This window comes from Trachurus japonicus, chromosome 17, assembly GCF_045865225.1.
Source record: "Trachurus japonicus isolate A0001 chromosome 17, Traja_1.0".
In the NCBI taxonomy this organism is placed as follows: domain Eukaryota; kingdom Metazoa; phylum Chordata; class Actinopteri; order Carangiformes; family Carangidae; genus Trachurus; species Trachurus japonicus.
The window spans coordinates 18,112,860-18,133,120 of NC_140923.1; the positions used below are offsets into that span (position 1 = coordinate 18,112,860).

At 39.6% G+C, this 20,261-nt stretch overlaps 2 protein-coding genes across 2 annotated transcripts in view; one reads left to right on the forward strand and one right to left on the reverse strand.

The window, feature by feature from the left end:
• The window catches only part of pth1r (parathyroid hormone 1 receptor), a 43,063-nt gene extending 38,853 nt beyond the window's left edge, over positions 1 to 4,210 (forward strand). The window contains exon 13 of the mRNA XM_085805892.1: positions 16 to 4,210. Within this exon, the coding sequence (XP_085662018.1) occupies positions 16 to 381 (366 nt within the window). The 3' untranslated portion in view covers positions 382 to 4,210. The remainder of the gene's footprint in view (positions 1 to 15) is intronic.
• Positions 4,211 to 4,326: 116 nt separating this feature from the next.
• On the reverse strand, positions 4,327 to 15,852 carry tmie (transmembrane inner ear). The gene is made up of 4 exons (XM_085805894.1): positions 15,263 to 15,852; positions 12,169 to 12,286; positions 9,705 to 9,854; positions 4,327 to 4,693 (listed from the first exon to the last, which is right to left on the reverse strand). Exons 1-4 carry the CDS (start codon positions 15,371 to 15,373, stop codon positions 4,395 to 4,397), a joined length of 678 nt encoding a protein of 225 aa, XP_085662020.1. The 5' UTR covers positions 15,374 to 15,852; the 3' UTR covers positions 4,327 to 4,394.
• Between the last annotated feature and the right edge of the window lie 4,409 nt (positions 15,853 to 20,261).

Below are 20,261 nucleotides of genomic sequence, written 5' to 3' on the forward strand. Positions count from 1 at the left end.
TCTTTCTTTTCTAAGGTACAAGCCGAGATCAAAAAGTCCTGGAGCAGGAGGACTCTGGCTCTGGACTTCAAAAGAAAAGCGCGGAGCGGCAGTAACACTTACAGCTATGGACCTATGGTATCACACACCAGTGTTACTAACGTCACTGCCAGAGGACCGCTGGCCCTCCACCTCACCACAAGGCTGGGACCGGTGCCTGTGAACGGGCACAGGAACCTCCCCGGGTACGTGAAGAACGGCTCCGTCTCAGAGAACTCGATACCTTCGTCGGGACAGGAGCTCCACATTCCCGAGGAGGAGCATTCTGCCCACACGCCACGGCCCTGCGAGGACGAGAAACCCTCACCTGTGGTCGAGGAGGAGAGGGAGACAGTCATGTGACCGCTGTGTATAGGGATGAAAACTGGAAAACAAAACAAAACAAAATCATAACACAGTCTCAGGATGGTCTGCCAGTTTTTTTTCTCCTGTGAATCGAGCCAGAACTTCAGCTACTGATGAGGCTCAAGGCAAAAAAAAAAAAAAAGAAAAGAAAAAAAAAAGAAAGGGTGTATCACTTCCGTGAGCTGGGCCACCTTTATTTGAGGGATGATGACCCTCGCTGTTGTGGCAAACACTCTCAACCCCGTCAACAACCACCTGCCACAGTGAATGTGTAAAAGGCTGAAAACAGACTGCCGTTTCTTATTTCATTCCCACTGCCATCGTGTTTTTCTGTTTGCTTTTTTGGCAGACGTCTTGTGCATAAATCAAACTGGGATTAGTTAGTAGCAGTAGTTGCCAGGAACAGCCTTAATCACCTATGTAAAGCCAGGCGGGTTTTTCGTGCACTTAGTGGCACACATGTGGGGCAATTTCATCAGCATTAAGTCAGTGTTAGTAGACGAAGTGTAGACTCTGTTTAAAAAAAAAATTAGTATTATTAAAGCTACTATTTTGAGGGATCTGTTCATGTTCTCTGACATGGTATCTCATTTGTTCTGCATTGACTTAAATCCACTTCAGTGTAAAAGGGAAGGTACTCAGGTAATTGAAGTCCTCTGTTGTTGCACACCTATTTTTATACATTTAAAATGGTGTTTTTAACATGGTCAGCATCTCTCTCTCTCTCTCTGGGGGGGATGCTGGTATGTTACATAAGGCTGTGTTGAAATACTCTTGTTTTGAAGAAGAAAAAAAAGTTGTATAGTCTGTGCTGTTTAGAAAGACCCAGTATTCATCTCTTTAATTGTAACAGATTTCAAAGTGTTCAAATGAATGTTTCATATTCAGATTCTCCACACACACACGCACACACACACACACGCACACACACACAACATGATGCCAAAGTAAGAATATCTGCTCGAGAACCGTCTCTTTCTGTGGGTTGAGCGTCAGCTGAGGTAAAGAGGACCTTAATGGAAATCTGACAGAAATAGTATCAAGTGTTCTCACGCATAGTTTTCAAAGATGAAGAGACCCCACCACCACCACCACCACCACCACCACCACAACTCCACCCCATTTAAAAACACAGGGTGCAGGAAATGGTCATATGTTCCAGTGGAATCTTAATTAAATGAGGAATCCAATATAATCTCAAATTCCCCTGGAATTCCAAGAGCGATGTTATTAGTGGTGGATATGAAGGAAAACCCAGAGATGAATAACACACAGTAATTTTCACAGATGGTCCAGTGTTATGCTGCTTTTTGATGTATATATACAAGTCACAATGTTTACAAAGATCAGAAATACATTCTAATTGTGAGCTAATAGTGTTCATGTGTATGGATATGTTATAAAGCTATGTTTCAGTGTATATATTTTTTTTTCATTTTTTTTTTTTCATGTGTTTGTTTACGGAATGTTTGCAATATTTGATTATGTACATTGTCCAAAAACAAAACTGGTGAATATATTTACAGGTGATGGAGGGCATTCAGATGAGCATTTAATGAAGCATTAGACAAGATATTTTAAACTCTGTAACTTGTTATTTACTGCACTTGACCTGCGTGGTTAGCAGGTTAGGTCACATACCCTACTACATTACCAAAGAGAAAGGGCAGAATACGTGCTGCCAGCGGAAAAGGTTATTTTGCAGTATTTTTCATCCACCACCTTGTTTACAGTGACCAAAGAGTCTTAAAGTCATCCTCTCTCCAAAAAGCTTTTAAACAAAATTAAACTAAAAGTTTTAAGTTAAATTTAAAGTATTTGCTACTGGTAGTTACTGTAGTGCAGGAAGTGTCAAGATAAAAAATAGTTGAAATACAAGCCCTTTGTTGATTCAGGTATTTAGAATAAATGTTCAGTTACATGTAAACAGAAGTGAAGTAAATGAGAAAACCATCCATGATCCTCAGTGGCTCAGTAACAATGAACTAAGACCATCAATATTAAAGGCAGTTTTGTTACTCCTAAGATTTTTTTTGACTTAACTTGGTCTCAAGAGCTGAATTAGTCACAGTTTTGTTTGGACTAACGTGTGATGGATTTGTGATTTAGCTCAGATTCAGCTAAACACAGTTTTACCTCACATAAATTCCAACTAATATGTGACCAAAGCTAATATTTGCTTTTGTGTGCAGTGTTATCCCATGTTTTTTGTTTGTTTTTCTTTTAATTTCTGAACACCTTTTGATGGTAATAACTCTTGGCCTTCATGCTGTCATCTGCTCTCAGTCGCTTCACACAGACTGATTTACGCTCCCAGCTCCTTGATTCTTAGATTCCCAGATTCCCAGATTTGTGCCTCCACCAGTTGCTCAGTCCAGTTTGGGTGCGTGCTCTCGGCCTGGTCTGATCAGTGTGTATCACCTACAAGCCCACCCAGCAGATTTACGTCTAAAAGAGCAGACTTTAAAACTTTACAACCTGTCTGCTGTATGTTAATCACGCAGTTGTATTTGTAAGGATGAGTCTGGTAATAATTTGTTTCCAACCCCACGAAAAGACCAAAAAAAAGGACAGAAAAAAAAACTACATTTACCTGCCTTGTAAAACACAAATGAGCCACACGTTTTTATTGGGTGACATGTTCCCTATTACAATGTACATGGGCACTGTAGGGTTTTTTTTTTCCTTTTGTTTGTTTGTTTTCTGAACCAATCCCACAAATACCACCCTGGATGTGCATAAATACTCACTAGCTGACCAAATGTGTGTTAATCTCAGAAACGTCCCTGACAAATGCACTATTTACCCCTGCCTGAGTAACATGTGCTAAAAGCTACAGGGCCCTGGTGCTTTGGGAAATTACACTGCCTTTCTTTTTGAAAATTAAACAACGCATTTGTGACAAAATTTTGAACGCTTGTACTTTTAGTAGGAATAAATTAGATTTTGGACAAGAGACAAGTGCATGGTTGGAAAGTACTGGGAGATATTTTCAGTCTTTTTATGGGGTTTTTTAATAATGAGGAAAATATAAAATCATTTTAGGAATATCCACAAAAATCCTCATCTGAGTCAGACACTTCCTGTTTCTGGTCAGACAAGTTTAATTTTGATAATTTGCTGTAGAATTCAGAGATTCTGCGTTTTGGCCTTTAAGGAACTCTAGGTTGGACCCAACAGGGCAATTTCCATGGGGATCGGTCATGATTGCGACCCGCTGAAAAGGATTCACTAGAACAGTAATTACAGATGGCTGCAGGCCACGGGGAGGAAAGGAAGAAGGAAAAGGTTGAGGGAAACCTCTTGTCACTTGACGATTAGATGCATCTTGTCCTTACAGTGTTAATATGTAGAAAAAAAAGATGTTTTTTCATCAAAAGGGCGGGGGCGGTGTCAGAGCATTCAAAGCGTTTATTAAAGTAACACTAGGAAAATTATATATGAGCACTTTAATACCCTATAATACAGTATTTTGTTCTGATTGTATCATGTAAAATGATTGTGTTTTGGAATCAAGTGTACAATAAGGCCAATAACCATAGAGCTAATGTTGTATTTCATTGTTTTCAAATACCTCTCATGGAAGTATAAAATGTGTTTAATTGTCTTTTATTTATCTTGTGCCGAAATGTACTCAGTGGAGTGGACATTGGTCTTCATGCTTTTTTTAAGAGACACATCTCACCTTCACATCACTCCAAAGTGATGTAGGCATGTTGTAGATATCAGTGTAAACTTGGACTCAAATAGGAAGATGTTTTCTGGTTTCTAATGTTCATCAGTGAATTGTGAATAAGTCAATAAATCTATAATTTTTCTGTACTCATATTTTTGCAACTTTTGATGACTTTCTAATGTAGACAAAATATCCATACTGCATTTTGTTATATATAAGCTTTTATTTTAAATATATTGTCATACAAATTTAACTCTAGAAAAAAAGAAGTGCCCAAAATGCAATGAAAAAGTTTTTTTTTTTTTTTTCAGTGTTCGTCAATGGAGGGTAGAGTTCACTTCTGAGATTTCTTGGCTCCCCCTTTAGCCCCTCCTTTTCCTCCTTTATCTCCTTTATCTCCTTTCTCACCTTTGTCTCCCTTCTCTCCAGATTTCTTCCCTTTCCCTTCACCGTCCTCTTTCTTAGATGCTCCCTTTTCACCCTTCTTCTTTGCTGGTGCATCGTTTTCATCTCCTTTTTCTTTGCTGTCCTTGCCCTCTTTCTTGCCCTCCTTGGTCTTCTTCGCTCCTTTATCACCATCCACTTTCCCAGAGACTGTTGTCACCTCCTCTTTTACCTCTGCTTTTGGTGCAGCTGCAAGAAGAAGAAACAAACATAACACAAGGGTTAAAGGCTGCATGGCAGCATCAGGTATCATCAGGGTCCTGCCTCTAAGGGTAATTGGTAGGAAGAATTAAAGCGGACAGAAAGCCAGGCTAAGTAGGTTGCGTGTAATGAAGGCACATCTGTTTCTATCTGTCCTAATAAGCATGGTCTATTTATTCTTTTAATGGGATTGTTTGAAGGGCTTTCAGAGTGAGAAATGGAGAACAAAGGTTTACAGTTAGGTTTGTGTGCAGAAGACAGTGTTTTTCTCATTATTCTCCCAGAGGTGACACCCAGAGTATCTACACTGATAACAGAGATAGTGAGGATGAGCATCTTTATTTTGCCAGGTTTAGTTTGATACATTATGGTTGCAAATAATATAAGACAAGCATTTCAAACTATTTCACTATTTTAAAGTCGAGTTTGACATTTTGGGGAACACACTTAGAGTAAGATGAGAAGATTCATAACAGTCTTGTGTCTGTCCAGTAAACATAAAGTTTCAATCAGCATAAAGACTGGAAAGAGTGAAAAACAGCCGGCATGACTCACTTACTAAAATAACAGAATCTGCTTACCAGCAACTGTAAATCTCAATAATTACAAGATTATAACTCATTTGTTTAATTGTACCAACAAAAAAAAACCCTAATAAAAAAAGCCGACAGAGAATGACGACGACACGTTTGCGCTCCTCGCCAAAATGAGGCCCAACATATAAACTGGTGGGAAACCATTGTTTTTATATTTTGGTTTTGATGTTGTTTCTTTTGGACAGAGCCAGATATGATCAGATTTTACCACCAACTCTGGGTTATAAAGTATATTTTTGCACATTTTCAAATATATTACCCCCTGACTGTCCCCACATCTTCTCTGAAGCAGTTACAGTCACATCCAAATCTGCATGATAATTTACCTGGAAAGGCTGCATGTGGAGATCTTAATTCATTAAATGTTCAAAAGCCTTTATGCTCTGTATCCAATTTGTTTAAGATTTACCTCTAATTGTTTATATAGACATTTATTTATTTTTATATTTAAAAACTAAAGGCAGTTCATGAGAGGAATTCATTTTTGTTCATTTCTAGGAACATTAAATCCACAGCAGTCGTTTTTCAGGCGTCACATTTCCCAGACAGCTTTGCAAAACAAGAGCTGCACCCCTGAATTAAAGCTGACAAAGCTAACAGGGTCCAACAAGCCTGCTTTGAGCTTTAAGCAAGACTTAACAAATGACACCTGACTCTGTAGATCAACAAGAAAAAGTGACGTTATTTTACACTTCAGCAACTATTGTTTAAAATCTGTAAAAATTGCTCAAAGGAAAGACACCAGACGTGGTTCATGGAACTCCGTTGCTTCCTTTCTTTTTTCTCTCACTCTCTTTTTTTTCTTTTTTTTTTTCCAGTAGCAAAGCAAACATTTGCCCGGTGCTCCACAAAAGCTTCAGGGACACTGGATACACAAACAAAGGCCAAGAAGCCAAATGACAAACACAGACCAAATGTCAGGAGTTGCCGGCGGGGGTCAGAGTAAATCTGAAATGATTTTGCCCCCGTATTTTACTGTGTTGAATCCAGCTGACTTAAAATATTCAATCAACCATCAGAATGTTTGTGAATGGATTTCTTTGTTCTTTCCAATTTTTCCTGTTTGTCCTCCCGTTTCTTTTTATACCAGTTGATTGTAAAAAAAAAAAAAAAAAAAAAAAAAAAAGATATAGGCAGGTTAAAGCCAGGGCTGGTGAGGGCGTGTAATTAAATGTTAGATTTCAAATCCCTCATATGACTCAGACATTGTTCCAACATTGTTCCGAACTTGGAGGGTTGCTGCCTTTTCACTGCCCCTGTGTCCTGCTATTTACACACTGTGTGCACCGTAGTGGAATAATTAAAGGTTAACATTGCCTTCTACGAAAGGTCTTGACCCTCACACCATCACAGAATGTCAAAAGTTTAGCACAGACATAACTATACAGCTTTTGAGGGCACTGTGCCTTTTGGCATTTACCCAAAAAAAAAAGAAAAGAGAGAGAATGGAGGTGATTGTCAGGATTGTATATGTGATCTCAGAACATTGGTTAATATTTATGTATGACTTGTAACCTGACAGAATTCCTTTTCAGTCAGCATGCTGTGAACCATGAATGACCTTTGCCTCCCTGCCCAGTCAGAGCTACGCAGGGACAGATGTGTGGGAGATGCGTTTGAGGTCCTACAGTAGTTGCAACAGTTAGGTCACACCAACAGTACCTCCCATTTTCAGCCACAGATGGAAATATGCACTTTGCACCGCAGAAGAATCGGGTCTGCCGCAAAGATGATGGTGTAAGTAAAGGTGTTGTTCACAACTCAGTTTTTTCAGATCTTGCTTTTATATTGAATTTGCTTGTGGAGGAGATGGAGAGAAAGGGATGACAGACAGAGGCTAGGACTTTGTTCCTTTCCTCTTCCTTCTCACAATTTGAGACACATATCGGCTGTGAAACTGGAAACCGCCTCAGTTTCTCATATTTTATCTCAGATGCTTTTAACAGTTCGGTTAAGTACGTGCAAATGGAAGTACACACAGAAGCTAAATGTCAGACTTCTTAATAGTGCAAAAATGTATGTCAGATTTAACTGAGAGTTTACACAATACATGTTTCAGTATTTCTAATTTGATAAGCAAAAAATATATTCATAGACACATCCAGGCATTTCTTGATCCTCATTTCTAAGATTTAATTACCTGTTCAGTTATAGTGGGTGTCATTTTTGCTGTTTTTATTGTGAATTTAATTCGGCATTAAGATGTTTACCGATTCTTATCCAACAACACTCATTCATATACGTGAACATTTGGTTTGTCAGATGATTATTGTGTGTTTCATCTTGCATACCCCAAACACGATGTAATCACTGGAGAAAAGCGGCAATTTGCATATTTGCACACATTTATGTTCCCCTCCTCATTAGTTAACCCAGCAGCAGGCATCACACTGTGGTTTGTATGAAGTTCATGGATGAGAGCAGCTAATAAATATGTGTTCATCCTCATTCTTTATACAGGCCACAGTCTGTGCAGCCCCTTCAGCCTCTCTCACAGCCACATGGTTGATTAGTTAGATAGTCACGAAAGAGGATTTACTCCAATGCATATTAGATCAGCTCTATATAGTGACTCTGGGGACCGGGGAGATATGGACACTCTCTCCACAGTAGCTTCATGATGTGAATTTGTTTTCTTTATATTCTCTAACACAGATCTTATTTGACACAATTGTCATGCAAGAAATAACTTATTGACAGCTTGATGCTTTTTCTTGCATAATTAATTTCACAATAACTGTTGACTGTATTCACGTACACGACTGCATAATGTTTCATCCAGAGGAACGAGACGAGACAGATGTCAGTCCCTATCTGTCACTGTTCTTAACCTGAAAAAGCCACTGTTGTAAGCAGCTGAGATGGATTAGCAACACACCAAATTCATCAGAGAGAGAGAGAGGGGGGAGAGAGAAGTAAGAGCAAGAACATTCATCCACAGATCAGTGCTGACATCATATTTAATTAAGAGCAGCGGGAGATAGTGTGAATGATTTGCTTTTGTCAAAGCTAATCTGAGGAAAGAAAACAGAGAAAAGACAAACACAGAGAACAGACAGGCATGCTGCATGCATTATTATTTCTCCACTGGTTAATGTCCACAGCAATTTTCTGTCTCAAAAGATATCTACGTCATATACTGTTGACATTTCTGTGCAGATATACTTGAAAATAATATGTGCATTTACATTAAAAACATCTAGGCATTAGGAAAGAGGAGAGCCTCACAAATTACAAAAAATATAAACTATGTAAAAAGTCCAGCTGCCCTAAAGGTGTTGTGTTTTGTAGCCACATAGTTTGTAATGCACACAGTTACTGTCACGCAAAGTTTGGAAAATTAAAATATGCTCTATTTTCTGACAATGATGTGGTAAGCGAATAAATGCAAGGTGCATTTTTATTTGCCATGGTGTTACGTAAAGGAAGGCCAGATGGACTAACTACAGGACAGATGGATGCAGGATACATGAAGGTGACTTTTACAGTGATTACCAATGTATAACATAGATTTTTTTAAAGTCACTTAGCCAAGAAAAGTGTCTGAGAGAAGATAAAAAGAAAAGGAGAGAGAAAAATCATCCCGACTCAGGCAAACTGACGGAGCTGGAGGGCTCTTCGTTGACCCTAACTACTGAGAGCTGGCTGCTGTTTGTGCTTTGAGGTTGGACCTGCTCAGAGACTGTCTGTACTGCAGAGGCATCAGAGGTAGCTGGAGGAAAAGTAGGAAGAGAAGAGAAGAGAAGAGAAGAGAAGAGAAGAGAAGAGAAGAGAAGAGAAGAGAAGAGAAGAGAAGAGAAGAGAAGAGAAGAGAAGAGAAGAGAAGAGAAGAGAAGAGAAGAGAAAATTTAGTACAGAGAAAAACACAGAGCAGATGAAATGTAACCAAGTGCAGCGTGTTTTGTGATTTGTGGGGTGAGAAGAAGAGACAGTGAAAACTTCAGAAATTAAAGCTGCCCTAGAAAAGATGTTATGTAAAAAGACAGCTGTCCTCTTAGCCTTAATAACAAAGTGAGACTACAATAGTGAAGTCCTGCAAGACCCTTATTAAAAACTAAAAATGTATAAATATGCTCCTCTGCCCACAGACAGAGACCCAAATCCAACAATCACAGAGTGGTCTGCTGGGGCATAAAGAGCTGTTCAGTGATGTTACAGGACTTCAGTGTATGACCGTTGAAAGAGTTTTCAGACATTTATCTCCCATTCTCTCATTTACGGCTACAAGTATTTGAAGTTGCTTCAAACGGGGAATTAAAAAGCAACTGTGGCACAAGAAGCAACGAGCCGGGCGATTCCAGGAAAGCACCACAGCTGACATCAGAGTTAGAGCTCATGCTTGTTATTATTACCAATTTAATATAGTCATATTAATACTGGAAAGATATTAAAGAGGTACTTACATCCTGGGATCTCAGTCAGCTCATTCAGAGGTGGCACTGTCTCTAATGTGTTGGCGTATTTCTTGGCGGCCTGTCGCTGTGCGCTCCGCGCCTCTATTTCCTTTTTGGTTCTTGGGATTCGACATTTGAATATACAACACAGAGTGATAACTGAAAGGGAGAGGAGCAGAAACACAAGAGGCAGTGAGTTGAATTGAAGATGTCACCTACTGCAATCTCTATTGAACAATTAGTACGGATTAAGTGGATTAAAGGATCACGGTACAGATAGTTTTGACTCCATTGCCCAAGATTCCTGCCTCCCCTCCAGTACAGTGCCACAGCAGAGGTTAATGACACGGATACAAAATTCAACAGGAACACTTCACAGACGTAATGATCTCACAGTGGACAGTATTTGTAGGAACAGTCTACAACTCTATACAAAAGAAATCATCCATGAAAACTACTAACAACAAGGTCAGTGTCTAGTTGTGTGGCGGCACTGGCAGCATTGCTCTCTCTGTTGGTCGTCTGGCTGGTTGGTGAGTCGGCCCATTACTTTAAAGGGAACTGGATTCAGAGAGCCATGGTGATATTTTGGTGATCCTTTTAGCCCCACCAACAAGTCCAACCTTTCACTCGTCCTGTCTTATGTCTCAAAACAGTATGGTTTTTCTCTGGTAAAAAAAAAAATTCCAGACATTCATGGTTCTAAAATGATGAATCCTGGTAACTTTAGGGATAGGTTTTTTTTTTGTTTGTTTTTACTTCAGGGCCACCATCCAATTGTCTAACTATGTTATGAAAGTCATTTCAATAGATTGATTGGATTTTCTTCCTCCGGTAAACATTCAGGGTAAACTTCGGTGGTAAAAACCTGCAAAACATCAGCATGTTAGCATTTAGCCAAAGTACAAACATGCACAACACTATTCTGAAACTTAGGACACCAAAGTCATTTGTCTGATCACTGGAGGTTGCAAAGAGTTGTACATGTGCCAAGTGGCAAGTCTCATGTCATGGTGTGATAACAACAACAACAAAAACAACATTGCCTCTCTTGACACAGATGAGAGAATTTGTGAGTCTGGGATTGAGAGAGTGACAGTAGCTTTTTAATTTCATGGCCACCCACATCAATAAGTATCTCACCTGGACATGAAACATCACCCAGTTGGACAAGAAAGCACAACAGCGGATGTATTTAGTGAGACTGAGAAAATTAAGCATGTCACAGAGGACTCTCAGCGGTTTACAGCTGCATCACAGAGAGCATCTTGACCAGCTGCAGAGCTGACTGCTGGACAGATCGTCAGGGTGCCCCTACCACCGCTGCAGGACATCCAGTGAAGGAGAGTACACAGACTATACCCCCCAGGGCGAGGGACAGCTTTTATCCTCAGGCTATGAGACAGAGCCCTGGCCTCACCTTAACCCACCTCACTTCACAGGAGGCAGATGACATACAGTCACTCACACTTAATCTTGTACATGTATGTTTTATTTTGTAAATTGAATTCTTCAGATGTTTTATTCATTTTCTTTGATGTCTAGTTATATTTTATTCATTTTCTGTTATGATCATTGCATTTTTAATGCTCTGACATTCAGAGTGGTAGGCAAAGGAGGAAATGTCATTGTGTGTCACATGAAGTTTCTCCCTAGACATGTTCTATGTAGAAATACTTTTCTATAATTATCATTTTGACTAACATGTGTTTTGCACATAAAGAAAATGAAAGAAAGAAAAAGGGATCAGAATTTCTGTCCTGCACTTAGATTAGGTTACTTGGGTCTATTGGGTCTAGATTCAGTCATATCCAGAATGAGAACTCTTGTGCACAAAAGTTAGCATCTTTTTTTGTTTATGCTGTTTGTTATCTTAAAATTGGCAGTGGCTGAGTGTTAGCATTTGTACTAATGCAAACTAATCTCTGCACAAACAGGGTTTCAGGTCTATCCTGCCCACCCACCCATCTTGTCCAGTTGACAGGCCTGGTTCCTGGCTGCAGGTCCAGAGGTGGAAGAGTCGTCGTTGTGCTTACATACTGTATGTTAGCAAGGTTAAAGACTTATTTTTTCCCTCTTTGGTTAAATAAAAGCAGAGCTATCTGCAATGCCACATAACAGAGGAAAGTGAGAACATTTATATTTTTGTAATGCTTAACAAAGACCAGACCAGAACTGTCTCAGGCGTACTGGATGTACTGATTTTGAACAAAATAAACATTTATCTACTTTAATGTTACATTCTCTTCCCTAATTGTTACTGCTCTTATTTGAACGAAAATGAATTGAGATTGATTGTCTGTCTTGATTCCATGTCTATTGACATATTATAATAACTGCTAACCACACTTTTTGAAGATCACACTTTGAAATTGCATGCATCTTTGGCCGGTACTTATTATTCATAATAAATGTCTGTTTCAAGCACAAGTTGTGAAGGCAACAACAAAGTGATTTTAGGGGATATACTGACCAACTGCCAAGACAAACATTGAAAAGATGCCAATGACCTGCCATAACCGCAGCCCCCAGAAAACAACGGTCTCTGAGGTCACAGGGTCCGGCTTCTTTGGGGGATCTGTGGGTAAAAGCTGTAGGGGGAAAAAAGAGAAAACAATACTGAGGTATCTGCACAATATGAAACAGTTTTACAACAGAAAGCATTCCTCAAGGACTAAAACAAGATCTCAGGCTTCACATTTTCTAAGAATTATGCAATTTTTTCTGTGTGATCTTTAGACAATGTATTGTCAGCTCAGTAATTGGTGTGGGAAGTCACTTCTTCATCTTTCTGACCTCCAATGAAAACGAGCTAATGATGAATCCTTTTTTCAGTCTGATGCACTATACAACTGCAGTCATACATCGTCAAAATTCAGATATGAATGAAGCATTTGAAAATCCTCAGAAGGGCTCAGATTCCCGTAATTACCAGTGTGATATGCTAAAGTGTCATAGATAAAGGTTTTCAGTGGTAATCCCAGTCTTCTCTCAGTGCAGTCTATCCACAGCAAGCACGCATGTAATGTCAACATGTCCATTTTATTTGTTATTTTTCCGTTTTATTAGACGAATGAAATTAAACTAACCTGACAAACAGTTTCTGGCATACGGAGCACCCCAAGACCAAACCACAAAGCTAACTTGGAAAGTAAAAGTTGTTTCTTTTAAAACATGGGCAAAAATGTTAAAAAAAATAAAAATAAAAAAAAAGGCCTACGTGCAAGCTGCCACGAAAAGAGACACCAACATAACCTGTGGGTTTTTCTGCCGTTGTCTCCACCTGAATCTTCCGTTAGGCCTACAGCACACCAGCATAGAGCTGAGGTCTACAGCCTGAATAAGCTGGTTGTAGGACTTTGCCTGCAACTTCTATGAATTTTCACAATTGTCCTCAATGCTGTAACTCTCTGCTGCACAAAGCAGTCAATAGTGTCCAAAACAAACACTTGGCACTTAAAAAAACACCCCTATCCAGAGATGGGGATTAGGGAACTGTAGGAACAAACAATGTGTTTATAACTGTATGTGTGTCTTTGCGTTCAGATCAATATGTCTTGGATCAGCCAGCAGAATGTTCCCTGATAAAACCACCGAGAGGATTTCTCTCTGTCTACTGTGTATCGATCACTTGATTGAATCATACAAGATTGTTTTGGAAACTCAACACTTAAGTCCATACAGCAATGAGCAATGGAATCAGCAATGGATCAGAGAATGCACGTATATTACATTTGTAGTCATTATTGATACCACCATTATGAGGTAAAATAGAAAATTGTTCCAGGAATAACCTGATGACCGATTGAGGGTGAACTTGCATTAGAAATGAATGTAAATATAACACAAAATAACTGCGGTCAAAGAGCATCATTAGCCCTTTCCAGACAGAAAATATAAGTTTTCATTTGGGTTGACGTGATGGGAACTAAATAAATCGACAAGTTATGTTATTTCAATGGTTTATGCCAGTTGCCTTTCTTGTCTGTGCCAATAGGCAAAATAACATGCTGCTTATTGCATCTGATACTCTTCAAAGAGTCAACAGGGCAATATTTGACAGAACAAACAGTCTTCGGGGCCTCTGTGCTGTTTGTCCTCTGTGGAGGACACAAGAGGGTGCAAAGAAAAACAAAATTGTCTGAATGAATTTACGTTGTGCTTGTGCAACTCCCACAGACGGATTAGCCTTGGTGAGGATATTTAATACCACTTTTAAATAATAGCATTTTTTTCTCTCTCTCTTGGTTCAAGAGTGATTATGTAACACAAGTCATTCTCTCTCTAGAGGTACTTAGTAGGATTAGTGGCTCTAAGCCCTAAAGTTTCCTCTTTAGTGAAACAAACTAAGAAATGCTGAAATTTATTAGGCTAAATGTTTTGTTTGGTTTGTAGTTGGTTGTTTTGCTCATTACACATTCAGCGGTATGTCTCTACGGGTTACTCCACACACAAAGGACCAATTACCAAGTCGTCCTTTACGAAACTGATATCTTGTATAAACAAAAGGTGCATATAAATATGTGTCATATGAAAACGGAATTTAATTAATTTCCTTGATGTTTGTGTCTACAATATTTATTTATATCTTGTTGCCCTGTATATTTTACCTGAGGTTAATTAGCCATGCACATTGTCTGTCCAGTGATTGACACCTGCACATTCTGCGACTATGGATCCGTCTCACAGCAAGTGTTATGGGCATCATCTGTCAACAAATGGAGCTTGACTCTTTCCACTTTTTGAAAAAGCTCTCCATGCGTCATACCAGCAGCCACAGGGAGGCTGTTTCTGGAAGTTTCTTGTACTTTCTCTGACCTTCTATGATAAGCTTGTTTGTTTGTTTGCTTGCAGAGGGAAACCTCAGTGGATGTGAATGTCACATTTTAAAATAGGGTTTTGTGCAAGTAAAAACAAACACAATGTAATATGTTGTCTCCTTATGACTGTATGAATGAATATAATCCACAGGATTACTCTCAACCTACATTTTTTTAACAGTATTAAAGCTGTATTTAACTCCATTGTCACGGCTGCTATTCCTGTGGTTTGTTTTGAGTGTTTTTTATACAGAACTAATGATTTTAAAATTGGTAAATTGTTCTCATTCTGATACAATAAAATGAGTGTTTTGTTTGATATTTATGGGCTATTTTGTCTTTTCAGTCATTTAAAGAAAAACATGCCTATTCTTCTGCCTATTCATTATTTCATTACCTTGTTTTTGTGGAAACATAATGGATCTCAGCTGCTAGTTTTGTAGTCAGAACACAATATTCTGTGCTATGCTAAAAAAAACAACTTGTCTGTAGCAGGACTTATCTTACTGACCCTCGTGTTTGAACCTGTTTTAACATATGTAAGACCATATAATGTATCGGGTTTCAACTCCTGCTCGGTCACACCTCTCATCTTGTATGGCAAACAATGCAACAACTCTGGCGACCAAACAATAAACATGAATCACATACAGCTTCGTCAAAGCACCTGCACCCATCAACAGAGAAACCCTCAGGATATTCCTGAGAAGAACCTGTGGAGGACACAGTGATGTATCGGGCTCTTACCTCAGGATCCGGGACCTGGGAGAACACGGAGGACAAGCACTGAGACAGCAGCACTGCTCCCCAGCCCCGCAGCAGGAGCTGAGTTGGATATACAGGCTGATCCCCAACCATTCTCTGTCCCTCTTTCTCCCTGCAGCCACCCTGCCCCCTCTCTCTCTCTCCCTCTTCCTCTTCCTCTGCTTCTTCCTCTTTCTCTCTGTCTGTCTGCCTGCCTGTGCTGGCGCCGTGTACAGGACAGGACCACAATGGCCCTGGGTGATTAATGGTCACTATGGTGCTGACGGCGTCCTCCCATCCACAGTTGTCTGCTGCTGCTCGCCTTTATCTCCTCTCCTTTCTACCACAACACTGCAGGCACCCAAAGACACACTAGTGGTCACCGCTGCTGCACCCAAGCTGAAAGCTGCTCCACTACAATCGAGGGAGCCAGCCCTGCAGTTAGGGGACATTAATTAATTAATAGACCTGGTGTGGTTTACAGCCAGCTCATCCTGCTAGGGACAGGCAGTTCACACACTGTAGGGGGATGGGCAACCTACAGTTAACCATGAGGTTGGGCAGGGAAGCAAATGGCTGCAAGCATTATCATCTTCTTTGCCTCTGGAGTGTGAAGCAATGCCCACTGATTGTTTCTTCAGTGTGGCAAAACAGCAAAAGCGGTCTTGCTGTGGAATCTGATTTCTTTATACACCTGCCTAAGGACAAAACAAAAAGTTAGAGTTGAATTACTTTGGCAGCAGCCATTTGTGCTCAAGTCAGAAGTGAAATTAATGTCATTTTGAGTTATTTTTGCTTCTTTTTTGGTGTGATGCCCTTAATTCATACAATCTCTTTCTGTTTGCAGTGATGGGAAAAGGGTCAGCGTATCTTTTGGTCATTGGATTTTCTTTTGATGAATGGGAATAAAAAACAAAAATCATTGGTTTATTCTATTTTTGTTTTGAAATACAAAAAATAAAATCAAAACACAAAGTGTTCTTTTTTTTGAGTGTCAAAGAAGAATTAACTAAAATTTAAAAAACAGTTTCAAGTTATATGTCACATCACAAAAAATAAAATCAGCGGTCAACAGAAACAAATAAACAAACCAAAAACAATGAAGGCAAGAGCGCCAATGAGCACTATGGTATCTGTGACTGTCGTTCTGTAGAACAAAATCTACTCAGATATATCTGACATAGCATAATGAGGACATCTACAGAAATGTGTAGGCCTACGTACATCTGAGGTGGCAAAAGTTCAAAAGTTATAACCAAATTATGAACCTGCTATATCTCCCCTTTACCCTTCTTCTACTCTGTATGTTGTGAAGGTGCATGTGTGTGTGTGAAGACAAACAGGCCTGTTGTCCCTGGCCCACAGGGCGGGAGGGGACCCTCAGGAAATTATGGAATACTGTTTCAAAATAAGCCTAGAAAAATAGCTATGTAATATTTGAGATTGGGTAGGGTGGTGGTGGTGGGGGGGGGGGGGGGGGGGGGGGGATCCTAAGATTATCTTGTCCCATCCCAAGCCCAGGTCAGATCAACTGGCCTTATAGACCAGTCTAGCCCACAGCAACAACTTCCACGGTCAGTATAATAAATAAATAAAAAACGTTTGTTTTTTTTGTTTCTGTCGTCTAGTGATTTTATTTTTGTTATATGAAATAGAACGTGAAAATCAAAAAGTTTTTGCATTTTAGTTAATTGTTCTTTGATAGGCTAGGAAAGTGTGTTTCAAGTTTATTTTGTGTATTTCAAAATGAAAACCCAATAGGCTAAACCAGCCTTTCTCAAAGTGGGTGCCGCGGCACCCTGGGGTGCCGTCTGACTGCGTCAGGGGTGCCGTGAAAAAAATTACCACTTCTGACATTTCATAGAATACATTCTTTTTACATATAGGCCTATGCAAAGGGGCCGTGTCCACCGGACGCCCTTTTAGCCCGCCCTCGGCGGAAAAAAAAGCTCTCGGGGCTTCTCTTTTTTTGTCGCGGCGCTCAGAGCGCTCAGAGTTGAAATAATCAACTTTTGGAACAGCGCCGCACTTATCAAGCGGCTCGGACGTGAGGCGGCTCGTTTCTGCAGTGTTCAGAAAGAGAGAGAGAGAGAGAGAGAGAGGGAGAGAGAGACCGCTCCGTTGGTCATGGGTACTCAGAGCAGTGTGTCCACCGGACACAGGACGCTATGAAAAAAATGTCGTACAGACAGGCACACATCACGAGTCACACCCCCTCCTCTCTCCGGTGATCTGTGTCCGCTCTGTTCCGACTCCGGTGCGTTTGATGTATAAAAACACTCTGCAGTGACAGGGGGAAACTCTCTGATTGTTCCTAACGGAGTCAGAATGGAGCGGAGACGCCGGTGGATGTTAATTTGAGCGCGTGCCTGCACTGCGCGGATGTAGACCTTTCTCTCTTCCTCTCACATTGCGGATTATTGTGTGCGTGTGCGTGCATGTAGGCTACAGAGGCACCTGTGCACCCTGCATTTACAGTTTGTATTATGCTCTGTTAAATAATAGCCTACTGTCCCATCTAAATAAACAGGACATTTAGCCTACATTTAGGCTATGCAGTGTCATTTTGAATTACATTTTACACAGGGGTGCCCTGAGATTTTATTCACTTTTGAAAGGTGCCCTGACTGAAAAAAGTTTGAGAAACGCTGGGCTAAACCAACATTTTTTTGTTTTTTATGCATTCATCAAAAGAAAATACTCATCAACTTCCAGGCTATGACTCAAAATAAGAAAATACAACCACTTAGGCTAACGATGTGAAAAATAAAAGTAAACTTTGTCCCTTGTAAATCTGTATTTTGCTACACTTGGTCTGGATTGATGTGACAATGTCTTATTCATACACAACTGTGTGTGGTTTAAACTGCATCATTGTGTGATATCCCTGCATCTTAATGCTGCTTTATAATGCTGGTCATTAAATTTTGTTTCCCAGTCTGTGAAGCCAGCCAGTTTTCCAATATTTGTGCTAAGCTAAGCTAAGTGAATGCTAGCTGTAGCCCTGTAGCTATGAGAAATAGCCTCTAAGTCGCCACCAGAAAGTGAAAAAGTGTTTTCCAAAACGGTAAACTACTGCTTTGAAATAATTTTTTCTGTTTTATTTTTGCAGCAAACAGAACACAGTGCTATTATAGCTTTTGTAAGGTCAGCCTGTTTCTGTTGTGTAGGCCTACCTCACTTAGCCTATGATTTTCACACCTATACCGCAATAGCAGCCAGCCATCACACTTACACCTACACTTACAAGTTGCGTAAAGATTTCAATATGACATTAAATATAGAGACTGACAGGCATAGCTACTTCTGAGAGGCACTTTCCATGTCTGACTCAGTCATCATTCTCATGTCTCGAGGTTTAAAAGGTCCTAATAAGACATGACATTTGTTAAAGTGGGTTCTTTGTCATTATACTTCCATTTACTACTTCTCTTGTTCTTGGGTGGGACTGTACTTTACGTAATTATCAGTGCTGAAAAATCTTGTCTTTTGAGATTTTATTTCCGGGAAAAGACACAAAGAAGCGCTCATTTGTCGCCATAGAAACTGATACACTATACATTATGTGTATTGATCAGGGAACATACATGTAGCACACTTGAATCTGACTTCCCTGATGATGATTAATAGCCTATATGTCAGCAGCCTGCAGATCCATCATGAGGGTTTTTGGTGATAATGAGAACCCTTGTCCCTGGCCTTTAGTCAGAAATAGCTCCCAGTGATTGGCTTTTGTCAGAGGTGTTGAATGCAATCAACATACCAATGCTACATCAACTATGTCACATCCAACACGTCATGGCATATAGAGCCTATGTTATTTTAATTTGGTATGCACAAAGCTTATGTTTTTTTTTGTGTGTGTGACATTAAATATATCAGTCAACCAAGTGGTACCTATTTCAAAGCCAGCTGGAGAAAAATTCATGAAATTCAACTCATATCTAGTTTGAAAGTCTATTTTTAATACAGTTAATGCAACAAAGGGTAGAGGAAACAACATTTGGTGATGATGATGTTTTATCCTGACATTTTATTTGTAGCTAGTCACTGTGAGTCTGAAGACAGTTAAGTAGCTATTTCTGTGATTATTATTACTGTAGATCTCTGTTGTTTTTTTACCCAGTCAGCACTGCACAAGTTTATCTAACCGGAATATTCCTGATGTGAAGCTTCTCGTGAACCAACTCAAATGTTAAGTGAGCACCATTTGTTTAATTTAGTGCAATTACTATCATAATGCTGCACTTGTGACTACCCTTACTGCTCTTTTGATTCGAAAAATTTTCCTATTCATGGATATTGGTACTACTCTAAGTTTACCAATGGGAAAAGTACCAAGGGGTAAGTAAGTGAAATGTGCAGTATTATAAATATATATATATAATATGTATATATATATATAAAGTATAAATTACTACCAGTTTTCAATGCTGCTGAAGAATGGAGTAAAAGCGTTAGGTTGCATCCTAAAGTCATATGAGGGTCATATGACTTCTCTGATTGTAATACAGGGAGTCAAAAGGTCTCCTCCAGTGGGACAAACTCTCTGCTGAGTTAGATTCTGTGTGATAGAAAAAACTCGCTCTGAGCCATTAGCGCCTGGTATCAGGGGGTAGAGGACAAGTATGGTGGCAGAGCCTCCACTTAGGGCCTGGAAATGAGAGATACACTTATCAAATATTTCTTTTTTTCTGAATTACTGATTATCTTTAATGCAAAGAGCCAGTGACATGGGAAATAGAGGCAGAAAAGACTAATGGTGTGTTCAGGATGCAGCAGCTGACAGCAAAGAAGCATTCTTAATTTGAGTGGTATATGTGATAAAGCAACATATTGAGTTACATATCTGGAGAGCTTGAAAATGAACGTCTTGCTTTTTCTATATTGAGTCTCATAAGATTTGCATGAATATACCATCCTTTCAACTGAGCACCACTCTATTAAGAGGGACAGTGTATAAACCTGTGCTGACACAATGAGGACCCATTAAGCATTAATG